The sequence below is a fragment of the Oculina patagonica genome, chromosome 8 (genome assembly GCF_052425735.1).
Source record: "Oculina patagonica isolate OP01 chromosome 8, crgOcupat, whole genome shotgun sequence".
Lineage (NCBI taxonomy): Eukaryota > Metazoa > Cnidaria > Anthozoa > Scleractinia > Oculinidae > Oculina > Oculina patagonica.
This window is the reverse complement of record NC_135765.1, coordinates 16,554,156-16,567,595: the sequence shown is the minus strand read 5'-3', so window position 1 is coordinate 16,567,595 and position 13,440 is coordinate 16,554,156. Positions and strand designations below refer to the sequence as shown.

At 39.1% G+C, this 13,440-nt stretch overlaps 1 protein-coding gene and 1 pseudogene across 3 annotated transcripts in view; both read right to left on the bottom strand.

The window, feature by feature from the left end:
- Positions 1 to 13,440, bottom strand: part of LOC144663915 (uncharacterized) — a 157,830-nt gene that overhangs the window by 38,266 nt on the left and 106,124 nt on the right. For all 3 annotated transcript variants that reach the window (XR_013572699.1, XM_078525003.1, XM_078525002.1), the window contains exons 38-39: positions 2,730 to 2,824; positions 3 to 180 (exon numbers count right to left, since the gene is read on the bottom strand). Coding sequence is in view for 2 of the 3 variants with exons in the window: in XM_078525003.1 (XP_078381129.1) it covers positions 3 to 180; positions 2,730 to 2,824 (273 nt within the window). In the remaining variant the exon portion in view is untranslated. The remainder of the gene's footprint in view (positions 1 to 2; positions 181 to 2,729; positions 2,825 to 13,440) is intronic.
- LOC144663145 (uncharacterized) lies at positions 2,927 to 5,015 on the bottom strand (annotated as a pseudogene).

Genomic DNA, 13,440 nt, shown 5'->3' with positions numbered 1-13,440 from the left:
ACCAAATTTTGTCTTGGAATTGACTGCATCACTGTGCCGTCCTGTCAAACCCGCCGACACCTCAAACACATAAACAACGTCCTGTAGCAAGTGGCCGACCACAAATGTTTTAGCTGTTGAGTGACCTATGGGCCGATAACTGACTCCACTTGTTAAAGTTCCATAGTAGATGTAGTACAGCTGTATAAATAGAAAAGGTTGGTAGGTGTTAAAAATAATAGTTTTCACCAGCATGGTTGCCACAAACATAAATTTTAAAAATTTCCTGACTTTTCCCTAATAAAAACAAAATTTCCCAGACCTAATAATTTCAAATTGTCAGATATAGTAGCGGCCTCCAGCCCCACTTCCAAAACAAACATTGCCGAGATCACATTGATCTGAAATGTTTCTTCGAGCCATCAATTGTATGAAATCAGCGGCGTTGTATTCCAGTTTTAAAATGTCAATTTTCCCTAGCTCAAAATAAAATGCCCTGACTTTTTCCTGACCATTTCCTGACCTGCGGCAACCCTGACAAGCTGACAGATGAAAGAACTGGGAAGTATTTCCTTTTACACACCGCTTCCACATAGGTCTCTTCAAAGGGTACAAAGTTGGGCACAATTTATCGGCAGGCAAATGGCAAAATATGGTGTTCATGTTTTGGGCGTAAAACACCAATTATTGCCCGAGTTTTTTAAAACAAAAGGAGGTATGTTGACTAACAATTATTAAAACATGTTTTTGTCTGCTCAGGTCACTACGTTGCATTATCCGGCATGTTTGTTATGGTTTTACAAATAATGCCTTGTCCAAGAACAGACAAGGAGCCAAGCAACGGCTTAAATCCAGACTTGTAAATTAAGAGTCCAACTCACAAACTACTAGGCCACAGTTTCTCCTTCCATGATGCTGTTAGTATTATGCTTTTATGTTTAATGGTTACTGCATGACATTTGGTTGTATTAGTGACTGAGTGGTTTTTACTTCAATTTATGCTTCAATCTGTACGTACAGTATTGTGCAAAAGTAATGCAAACGAATTTCGACGAATTTCCTGGCTTTTCGGAGCTTTTCGAAGAAATTTCGCGCGACGCGATATTTCTTCGAAATTTCAGCGAATTATCGTGACACCTATTGTTTGGAACGGCGCGAAATGTCGAAGTGATAGTTCGCTCACCTCGACAAATCGTTGCGATCTTTCGCGCGATAGTTCGCTCACCTCGACAATTCGCTGCGATCTTTCGCGCGATACTTCGCTCACCTCGACAATTCGCTTCGATCTTTCGCGCGACATTTCGCTCAACTCGACAATTCGCTGCGACCTTTCGCGCGATACTTCGCTCACCTCGACAATTCGCTGCGAACATTCGCGCGACATTTCTTTCTGTCGGTGTTTGCTTTTACGGCAAAGTTCGCTGTAAGAAAAATACACAATCTTACGTTCTTCACAGCTAGCTTGAGAACATGGGCAATTTTTTTTTTTGTAAATTCATGTTACAATCTATACCAAAGGTTAAAACAAACTCACCTGGCTAGTTTCCAGCAGGAACTTAACTGTCAAAGCCATTCCACAAATCATAAGCATCCCAGTTCTAACAAAAACTAGTTGTTACTCATTCGAAAGCAAACTTTTTTGTCGAACGCAATGATAACTGTGTATAAACACACACGATGTTTCCCGATGTAGCCCCAGTCCCCTTCACAGGCTCTGTGCTTTGTTTGCTACCATAGCAACAGTTTCGTTTAGTATCAGCACATTTGGCAGTTTAAAAGTCATTTGCTCCGAAGGACGCTAACTTTAATCATACCAAAAGTTTCAAGTTATACGAGGACTCATATTGAAATCCTTCACAAGCAAGGTCTCCGCCCAGCTGGAATCCTCAAGTCATTGAAATCCTAAGATTTAACTTTCAGCCTTGATAGCGTCGTTCGCATTATCAAGAAGCTGAAAACTACCGGATCCGTGGCAAATCTATTTGTCTATTGACATATAAAAAATCCGATTTACATATATTTGGACGCAGCCTCGGATAAAATGACTTGATCCGTCTATTGCTTATGAACAAGAAAACACACAAATTAAAACGAGTCGAAGTGAAATCTGATAATGTATTTCCTAAACAGGATAACAAAAAAATCAATGGTTCTCTCTATAAATAACAAAATGTCTGTTTTGAACTTTGTTTAGAACAAAATCTGTTTTTCCAAGCGAATTGCTGCTGGGAAAAAATAGCGACAATCGACTTTTTAAACGTACTATTTCTATTCATAATTAGCAACGATTTGAGGTCTATTAAAATAGCAAAGGTGTGATGACTTGTAGAAGCGGTTTATAAAGGGAAATTGCAGCGTCGCGTGTCATGCCTTTTGTTATTTAGTTCAATTGAAAAACTGTACTGATGCATTTAAGGTTTTGTTCTGTGATATTTTAAAGAAGCTGGAAGCTTTCTGATGTGCAATTATAAAAACATTTTCTACTACGCGCGACGAAAAAAAAAAACACGCCAAAATCTACATGAACTAGCGTGCGGAAGGACGAATTTGCGAATTTCGTCCCGAATTAGGGAGCGAAATTTCGAAGAAATGTCGGGAAAACAAAGAACGAAATTCGCGCTTTTCGTTTTCATTACTTTTGCACAATACTGTAAATAATACCTCCCTCAGACAATAAGGACAACAGAATTCGTGTTAGTGTGAGTATGAGTAGCCAGAAATCAGGCCAGTTTAAAATCATGGTAACTTACAATTTGACCTGTCGGACCGTGACTTGGTGACCGCCAAGTTATTTTTATGGCTGTGTTGTTATATGGAGTTGCCTTTAGATCTGTAGGAGCACTTCCTGTTACAATCATTAAAGCAGTAGCAAAAGTTAATACAAATGATAATGATACCAAATCAATAATACACATTATCACCAATACACGCGGCCAAATATATACGATGTCAGCTCAACCAAATATAATTCACTAGAACAAAATAAAGAGCACTGGCCCAGAACAATGACAACCTGAGGTTTCTGAAAATGCATCAGTTGTCCACCTGTCAATCATTCTCCTGGTAATAATTAACAGAGTACTTACAGTACTGCACATCACAGTACTCTGCTGCCCCAATTTCATAGGAGAATGCATTAAAAGTAATTGAAAAACGACCAATTCCAGTATGTCCACCTATAGTCAAAATGTAGGATGAGTGATTTGGAACTCATAAAATGTCAATCATGTTGTCATGGTAACCAGGAAACTTACAGTTTAGGTGTAATTTTTACCATTCATAATTAATTTAGGTAGGCCAAAAACTAAATCACTCATCCTGTAGATATAAATACAAGGAACATCTGCTGAAAAAATGAAGTCAATAGCTCAAAACCTCTTGCAAATATTAGCCGGGGCAGTTCCCCAGTCACGAAAAACACTAGTTTTGAGAAATTGAAGTTAAAAGTGTCCAATGTCAAAGTACAAAGTTTTTTCATCAACATCATTAGAAGCACTGTAGTTTCTGATAAGATGCTGTCTTAAGAAGTAAATACAAACAAAACTGTGATATGTGGGTCATTCACATGTCCATTTGCTGCATTAGAAGGCGGCAGCCTCATATGTGGTCCCTTCCCCTTGAATACGAGCTTCCTCGATCCTCACAGAGACCTTCTTTGTAGCTCGTCTTTTTCTTTTGAATAGCTCTGATGATCTTTTTTCAGCTTTCTTCACTCTTTGAATGTCTCTTTTCTGGCTGGCATACATAGTTTGTACTCCCCATTCCAGAAAGTTCCATGACCCTGTGCTTGGCTTTTGTACCAGAGTAGAAATGCAATGTTGCAGAGATTGCTACCATTTCTACGCGCTTTCTTCCAAACCACTTATGCTTAGGGCATCGTATCCAAACCAAGGAATTGATACATTCATTTGGGTTTTGAGTGTGTCCTGGCAGACACCTCTTCAAAAGCCTTTTATCTGATAAGCAGTGGTACACATGCGTCAAGTGTTCTACAAAGACAGGATCAAGATGGTGGCCCTTGTTTACAATTGGTTTCCCAGTCCTTTTGTAAGAGCACCATGAATTTGAGGGACAATACTTATGCCTCTCTTTATCTTATTTTTATCTCAATAGAAATATTTTAGCAATAATATCTAGTCTAAAACTTTCCAACTCAAACAATAATAAATTCAACCGACTGAAACTGTGAGTAGCTAAAACATCCCCTAATGGTTTTAATTGCTAACCTGAACAATTCAATTTCCGCTGAATGCATGAACTCTTTGAATTAAATCTTCTAGACTTCCCATGTCCGGAGGAGGACGATTCAATGTCCTATATTTTTCGTTTTGATGAAGACTTTACAGGAAGGGGTTTATCTGAACAATCACTGTCGCTTCCGACATCACAATCAGCAACAAAGGTGATTTCAGTTGTCGATTTCGGCCGTTTTCTCTCCTCGTCTTTCCTCTATTTGGGTGTTCCAAGAAAACCTGAACGCTTTTTTCTCTTACTCCTTCTCACAACAGCCGATTTGGACCCAACACGGCTTCCCTTAGACATAATGAAGACGATAACACCCTACGAACGACCACACAGACGAAGCAAAATGAACCAGGCACGGTAAATGTGCGCTGAGGGGCCAGGCCTCCTTTCGGAAGTGATGCTTGGATTGGACTTTTGGATGACTTAGAATGGGGAGGATTCAACGAATTTTTATCGGCTAAATGCCGCCTAAAAGCTCTTGTTTTCAAATTGGTTGCCATGGCAACGGATCAACATTTAAGAGTGTGTTGTAAATAACTGCTTCTCTTCACCAGAAAAATTAAAGAAGAAAGAAAAAAACACCGGGGAAAGTACAACTATAGTTTTAAGAGTGTTTTGAGATTAAAATTAAAATTCTTACAAATTTCACCAAAATCGACAAAAATATGACTGTAATCCCGCCTAACAGCCCTATTGCACGAAAACACGCACTTTGCGGGCCGCAAATGACTCCTAGTGGGCCGTTAATGCATTAACAGACCTGACCAGCAGCTGATTGGTTCTCGGTTCATCATCCGATTAATTTTAACCAATCAAAGTCTTTTTACTTTTAATGGGACAAAACGCAACCACAAAATCGGATTTTGAAGCAAATGCCCAAGGAGAAGAGACAAAAAGAGCAACTTCTTGTTGTCTTGCGAGAAACGAACTATCGTTCACTTGAATTGTGTGTCTCCAGTCAAGCTTATTTAGCTAACAGTATTGCGGAGTTTTTATGCCGTAGTTCAATTGGAACATTTAAGTTTGTAAAGTATTGCTATCCATGAATCAACCCATTGCTCATTGTTCTCAGAGACACTGCAGCTACCATCATTGACAAAAGTGTTGACACATTGTCAATTTAGGCCCTATTATTATATGGACCAATCTCCAATCTCTCTTTTGCCCCACCTTTCCAACCCCCCTTCCCCTATCAATGTTGTAGTTTGTTTCTAGGAGTCCTTTGATACCATTTTACAACATTTGATGCGGTGGGAGGGGGTATTTTGGCAGACAGTCATTAAATTTAAAAACTTGTGGTAAATTTGTCATAAAAACCGCAGAACGAAGTCAATATGTCAACTACTTTTGTCAAAGATTGTAGCTCTTTTATACTACAACTACACAATAAGACATGGGCCTCAGTAGTATCGTGTAAAATTTTCTTTGCGACAGAGTGTACTCGTGTAATTGAAAATGTTAACTTCATTAAATGTGTTAGCTAGTGGATGTTATTTGGCCTTGTATATGTTATGTGTGGCCCTTGCGCTTGGCTCTCGGGCCACACATGAACTAGAACTAGAACACAAGAACTAGCCATGGTTTTTTGCAATTCCTGAGATTTGATTGGTTTACAGGCCATGGTATAACAAACAGTAATATTAACAGTGCTTGTTAGATATGAGATAGTTATAGCCAGGTCGGCGGTAGCACTTCGTTGGCTATCTACCATCTCATATCCAACGTGCGCTCATGGAATAATTGTTAATTATACACGTATATAATAGCGGAACTCCCACGGCGCCGAAGGCGCCGTGTGCGGAGCCCCATAGGCAGACAAATGGTATCCTATCGAACCGAGAAATTTTGGTGGTCGCGTACGTCCGTCCGTCCGTACGTACGCACGGATTAGGCCTGGGAACGAGCTAGGCTCCGGTGGCAACCCGCGTCTTTTGGCGGGAAAAATAATTACTAACTAGGACTTAGCGAAAAAGTTTTAAAACGATTTCTACTCAGCTATATCCATAGTAGGAAGTTTTAAACGCGAAGGAAAATATTCATTCTTAGCACTTGTTGACGACAATGTCGACAAACGAGAGCGTTGTAAGTTCTACTTCGAGGAGACAGGGAGCGTGAACGAGCCCGAGGCAAAGGAGTAGCCAAGAGCAGCGCCAAAAAGAGCATCAAAGAGCCCGTAAAAATAGACAGAAAAGCAGCGAAGAACAGCGAGAAACACAGCAAGAGAGGGCCCGGTAAAACCGCCAGAGAAGACGCGAAGAGCAACTCGAAAAAGAGCGGGAAAGCAAAAGAGGCAACGAAGTAGCGAGGAGCAACGCGAGAGAGAAAAACAAAGAGAGTTCAGAAACAAAACGAACGACGTTTTGGAGAGTGTGAGTATTAAAAGTTAAGTTATAAAATAATGGGAAAATTTGACGTTCTTACTTCGGAGTTTAGAATTTTCAAAGTAAATGATTAATCAGCGCCATATGCTAGCATTTTTCAACGGACCAGTAGGCATTCGTAGTCGAGGATTTTGCCTGGTTACTTTCCATTAGCTTACCGAACTGAGAAGTTTGTAGTTTGGTAAGATTAAATTACTGTCGGAGCTTATCCCGGTTTCCTTAGCATTAAGCAGCTAGGAGTATTTCTACTCCCCTCTGGATGGGATGCTAGTCCATCGCAGGGAACCCCCCAGCATTATTTCGCCGGTACCCATTTATACACCTGGGTGGAGAGAGGCACTATGAGAGTAAAGTGTCTTACCCAAGAACACAACACAGTGACCCCAGCCAGGGCTCGAACCCGGAACGCTCGCTCCGGAGTCCGGCGCGCTAACCATTAGGCCACCGCGCCTCCCATAAATTATCGAGAAACGGGTCTCCAATTTGGTGTTTCCGGAAAGCGCTACTAGAGACCCAGATTACCTACTCCAGACAAGAGAGTTGGAAGTAGAAATACAGTATTACTCGTCGATATGCTGTCCGTTTAAAGAGCTCGTGATCGGTTACATTAAAAATATGGTAACCGGTGCCCCGGTGGAGAATGATGAATCATCTTCCAAGCGAAGTAAAACCATTTTTACGAATGTGCTAATACTCGACGCTCTTCAAAAAAAGAGGTAGATTGGTTTGTGTTTCACAATGTTAATAGTTAACTTAGATTAATTTGCACAAGAAATGTTTTCCTCGATGAAATGTCGCCGAAAGTTCGTGTATTTGGACACTTATTTCAGTTTCATTGATACTACTGTCTGAGAACTACGTTCGTCTTCATTTTTTTAAGAGCCATTACAATGTAAACATAGGATAGCAAAAAATACACAACACACAAGTTTATATTTACTCTACATTACAAAACCATGTCAAAACGCATGTTGAAAATGCAATGCTTATTTTCGCGAAATTGTGCATTTGTACTGAAGCTTATGAAGTAATTCAAGCTGATGTCAAGGGTTAGATTTCCATGGTTTTAAAAATACTGAAAGTGGCAGGAGTTGCCCAATGTTCCAATATCAAAACAATTGAAATTCATTTGATGATAATTTAATAATAAAAGTACGGGTCATACTCGGTGTAAAAACATGTAGAGTTTTCTGTTTGTTTTGGAGCCATTGTTTTCCTCTGAGAGAATAACAACAAGAAAGAACAGCATTACTTTTGTAATTTAAAACTGAAACTTTATTCACCCCCTTGGGGACTGAGAGATTTTAATTTAGTCTTACATATTCTAAAATGACTTGTGCATCTCATTTTATTTCTAATGTACCTGTTCATTTATGCACGCAACTGACAACATAGACAAACAAATACTGGGTAGTGTCTGTATTTGAAAAATCCAGTCAACCCCATGGGACTCGAAGAGATTTTAATTTTGTCTTAAATTTAGAATTTTAATTTGTTATTACATGTACATGTACATCCAAACACACAGTATACACTGCAAAAAGCAACATGTTGTAGTTGTTCAGGGGAGACTAAACTGTCCATTAGACCACAATGTCAAGTTTCCATGGGAATAAACAAACAATAATTGAAATTGATTGATGAATTAACTTGTTTGCCTACAGGTGATGTGCAGCAACTGCCCTGTGATGCCAAAAAATTGCATGCATCAGAGGATTTGGAAAGGATTTATATTAGACGAAGGATTTATAATTTCTGACAATCAAGGATTGGGAAACTGTATGTTTTTGCGCTAGCAGAGCAACTGGAAATTGTGAAAGCGGTGAGGGTAAAAGGCGGAATGAGTTTGCGGAATGGCATGTGGCATGACTTGCGGAATGGCATAATTATGCGGAATGTAATTTACGCGGAATGACTCAATGCCAATTTTTAAAGAGCAGCCGCTTTATTAAATACTGCGGGCTTAATGATGACAATCGATTGAAGATTGCATAGAGTCGTATGCTGTTCTTCACGGATTTTACAAAAATATTTCGGCGGCCAGTGTTTCCCCAATGCTAAGGATTTCCCATTCTTTGGACGGTTTATCGCTTTTAGTCAAAAGATAAAAACAGCGACGGAAAAGCATCCGACCGTAGATCTTTATCGCGAACCGAAAAATGCCTCGGATACATCTTTGTATTAATATTCATGTAGCGGTTTAATATTGGTATAAGTTAAACAAAACATCGAGACAGAAAGTCCAGTTTTGGCGGATGTCATCTCAGCCTCAGTAAGTACAGGGTACAAAGCAGAGAGATTACGAACACTACGGCATAATTGTTTCATTAGAAGTTTACTAGCCCTGCTTTTCGTTAGTCTGCTTCGCAGCCGCTCGGGCTGAAATGACACAACGCTCCCGGTTCGGCTCGAGTGCCGGGCTGCAAAGGAGACTAGCTTTTCGCCTCCCATTATGAAGACTATATAAACTCAGTGGAAAACTTGAACATTAACTTAAAAAGGCGGCAACCGACCGCCGATCGAGTAGAGCGAAACTTTCATATAGTGACTGTAGTCACTGCACGGTAAAAACAAGCTATCGTATTTCAAATCTAGCTCGCATTGCAGATTTACCGATAAGGCAGATAAGGAATCCGGCGAGTAATTATCACTGCCTACTTGTTGTGAATACTTGGCTTTCTCTTAGGAAAATAAAATCATTCGCTAAACATACATTTTATTTTACCGCAAAGATCACGAGACGCACATCGATTAAATCCACTGCGGTGTAAATAGTGTCACACCAGCGGAGAGGCCGTGTCACGATCTTTACATCGCTGTAATAAAAAGCTAGAAAAATACCAAAAGTAGTTGTCTTCAATGAAACCACTAGCTTTTTCCCACCCCTAGCAAGTTTTGATTTAGAAAGAAACGATTCCTGGAACAAGGCAGTGAGAGGGCGGTCACACATAATTTCGCGGGCGACTAACAACACGGCACTTGCTTTCATTTATTTAAATGCGTTGTCTTTTTAAAAACTTCTCTTCAAATGGGTTGAACTTGACAGTTATGTGTCTTGCCTTGAGGTACGTAGCTTTAGAACGAATATTGTTCTGTATTTTGAGGCAAATAGACGAGAGTTTTCATTCATGTTAACAGAACTACTCACACTGTACTCATGTTAATTTCTCTGCTTCTGTTCGGCGTAAATCGGTGATTTGAACGGTAAAATGATCTTTACAACGATGTTCTATGGAAGTTTCCTCGGCCATACTGCTCAGTCCTTCATTGTTTGAGCCAGCAGTATTTAACAAGGCGGCTTCTCTTTTAAAATTTGGCGCGCTTTTTAGTATAATTTATGTCAATGAATCATTCCGCGTAAATTACATTCCGCATAATTATGCTATTCCGCAACTCATGCCACATGCCATTCCGCAAACTCATTCCGTCTTTTACCCTCACCGTTGTGAAAGGAGTCAAAATGTCAGCAGAAGAACTCGGCTGGTAAGAGTCAACTCGGTGAGGGTAAAAGGCGGAATGAGTTTGCGGAATGGCATGTGGCATGACTTGCGGAATGGCATAATTATGCAGAATGTAATTTACGTGGAATGACTCATTGACATAAATTATATTGAAAAGCGCGCCAATTTTTAAGAGCAGCCGCATTATTTATTACTGTTAAACCAGTCTTAACATGATGACAATCGATTGAAGGTACTTGTCCTTATCCATCACGTGTTGAATGGTCGATGTAGTAATGTACAGGATACAAAGCAGAGAGATTTGGAACAATACGGTGTATTTGTTTCATTGAAAGTCTACTAGCCTTGCTTTTCGTTTGTCTCCTTCTCAGCCGCTCGGGCCGAAATCACGCAACGCTCCCCGGTTTGTCCCGAGCGCCGGGCTGCGAAAAGACTAGCTTTTCCCCTGCCATTACAAAGACTATATAAACTCAGTGGAAGACATAACACTAACTTAAAAAAGCGACAGCCGACCGCCGATGGAGTAGAACGAAATTTTCATATAGTCACCGGCTGCATGGTATAAAAAACAAGTATCGTATTTCAAATCTAGCCGGCTCGCATTGCAGATTTTCCGATAAGGAATCCGGCGAGTAATTATCACTGCCTACTTGCTATGAATACTTGGCTTTCTCTTACGAAAAGAAAATCATCCGCTAAATAAACATTTAATTTTACCGCAAAGATCACGAGACACACATCGATAAAATCCACTGCGGTGTAACTAGTGTGAACTAGTGTCACACAAGCGGAGAAGCCGTGTCACGATCTTTTCATCCGGCCGTAATAAAAAGCTAGAAATATACTAAAAGGAGTTGTCATCAATGAAACCAATAGCTTTCTTCCACCCTTAGCAAGTTTTGATTTAGAAAAAAAAAAATTCCTGGAAAACGGCAGTGACACGGTCACACACTATTTCGCGGGCAGGTCACTTGCTTTCATTCAATGCACTGTCTTTTTAAAAACTTTTCTTCAAATGGGTTGAATTTGTTTATCTTGCCTTGAAGTACGTAGCTTTCGAACGAATATCGTTCTGTTCTTTAAGGCAAATAGACGAGAGTTTTTGTTTACTACTCGGCCAAGATTCAGCCGCTTATTTCAGCAACACACTGTATACAGTCCATATTTCAAGTCCTCGGAAGCGTCACGGTACGGTGGCTAATAAAACAGAATAAAAATCAGACTATGCAGCAAAAGCTTAATAGCTTAGGAGTACATTTCACACCTTCTTGTTTTTTTTTTTTTTTTTTTTTTTTTTTTTTTTTTGGTGGGGGGGGGGGGGGGGGGGGGGGGGGGCTGCCCAAAGAAAAGTTTACAAATTTTGGCCTTTTCGAATGCATTTCCCACATTCTAACACTAATAATTATAAAAACATTTTGAGAGCATTTACATTCAATTATTTCATCTGAATAAAAAGCAGTGTTTTCAGGAGAAAAATTACATACACCATATGTGTTTATTTGGTGCGATTAGCCAACAGGTGTAATGTTTATACGAGTTGAAGGGGAGGCGAAAAGGGGGGGCGTAATAGTATATAAAGGCTATTTTTTATCCTTGCAATTTTTTTAACGCTCATACAATTTGCACAATAGCCTGTGGCATGGCTCGGATGTACCATTATGATAGCTACATGCTGTAGTTTTTAATAATGTAATGTATTGTATTGTGACTTTTTTAGATATAAAACATGACTTTATTTGACACCAAGCTACTTAAAATAAACTACATACATTATGCTACTTAGAACAGAAGAAGATAATTACATTTCCTTTATAAGAATAAGTTAACAGTAAACATTATTGTCTCCTTGAAATTCTGCCTCTATTGAGGAATTTAGTACACAATTTACATGTAAAAGCAATTGTAAATATACTGTTACCATTGCTTAAGAAAAGAGGGGGCAGGGGAGAGGTTTGAGGGCAAAAACCCAACAAGATCAGGCAAGTATTACCAGAATACTTGTAATTATTTTGTGGAAGAAGTGCAAATTGACCTGTTTATCTTGTTGTGGTATTAGGCAAATGTAGAAAGAAAACTTTAATTCAGCTGAAATTTCACATAAAAGCAAAGACTTTCTAAACTTTTCGAGAAGACAGCTGGGCTTGTTGATGTGCCGGCAAAGTGTCTTTAAGCTACATCCCTGATAAAAGTTTTGGGGAGAATAGGCAAGCCTTTATAAAAAGTTAATCAGACAGTGCTTTCAGCAGCACTTGTCAGAGAGTAACATAAGAGTCTTAAGATACCTCATTTTGTAGGGAACTCATGAATTTGAGTCAGTGGCTCACCCCAAAACATTCACCAAAGCTCTGGCATGTGCCGGGTCGTATTAATAGCACTAATAATGTTTTCAGTAGGTTGAAAACAGTTATGCTGATATACTCACTGTGAAAGGATTTTTTTGGTTCTGAACATATCCCTTCAACACAGTCCCTGGCTCACTCGAAAATTGGAAAAATATTTCCCTATACATTGTATCTGTAGATCAGTGTTTTGAATAACTTTGGAATTATAAATATTAATGCCAATGATAATGAACAAAATTTTATCTGTCATTTTTGCCTTTTTCAGGGTAAACACAAGTACCAGGATTTACTCAGAGAGCTGCAGGCACAGGGAGAGATAAATGAACAATCAGATTATTATATTATCTCTTTATTGCATGTACATACAAGTAATACTTAATGTACTTATATGGACAGGTGTAATTTTAAAGTTAATGAAAAAAAGCCAGTTGTGGTACAATCATGTACATATTTCTTAAAGGACCTCTGATAGCACAACACAAAAATTATCCTTACATGTAATTCTCAGTGCTCACACTGTGAAGAACAGTAATAAATGAGAAACACAGTTCATCAATCTCAAAATTCAGTAACATCGTATGTTGCAATACAGTAACTAACTGATGAAGTATTTGTTGTTCCTAGGCAAATTTTGACTTAACTAAAACCAAACTAAGTCTTCAAATGATAGAACATTGAACACAGCTATAGATTGTATTACGTGTACTCATAAATAAGTGAAAGGACGTGAGAAAGGAACTCATATAAAGGGTAAAAGGTACTGTGGTTTTGGGGGACCCTACATGTATTTGTCAGAATAACAGAATGTCACTCTGATTTTGGCTTGCAGCTAGCTTTTACTCTGGTGTGCTAGCAGAAAGCTGTTATTTTTGGTACTGGGCAATAATTAACAATTATTCACCGAAGTGGAGATGAATATTGGTGGATATTTACCGTAAATATCCACCACATTCACCAACGCTGAGGTAAATAATTGTTTTAATATGTACCACACAAGTTGAATAATTAGCGGACTAAAACATCACTTTTGGT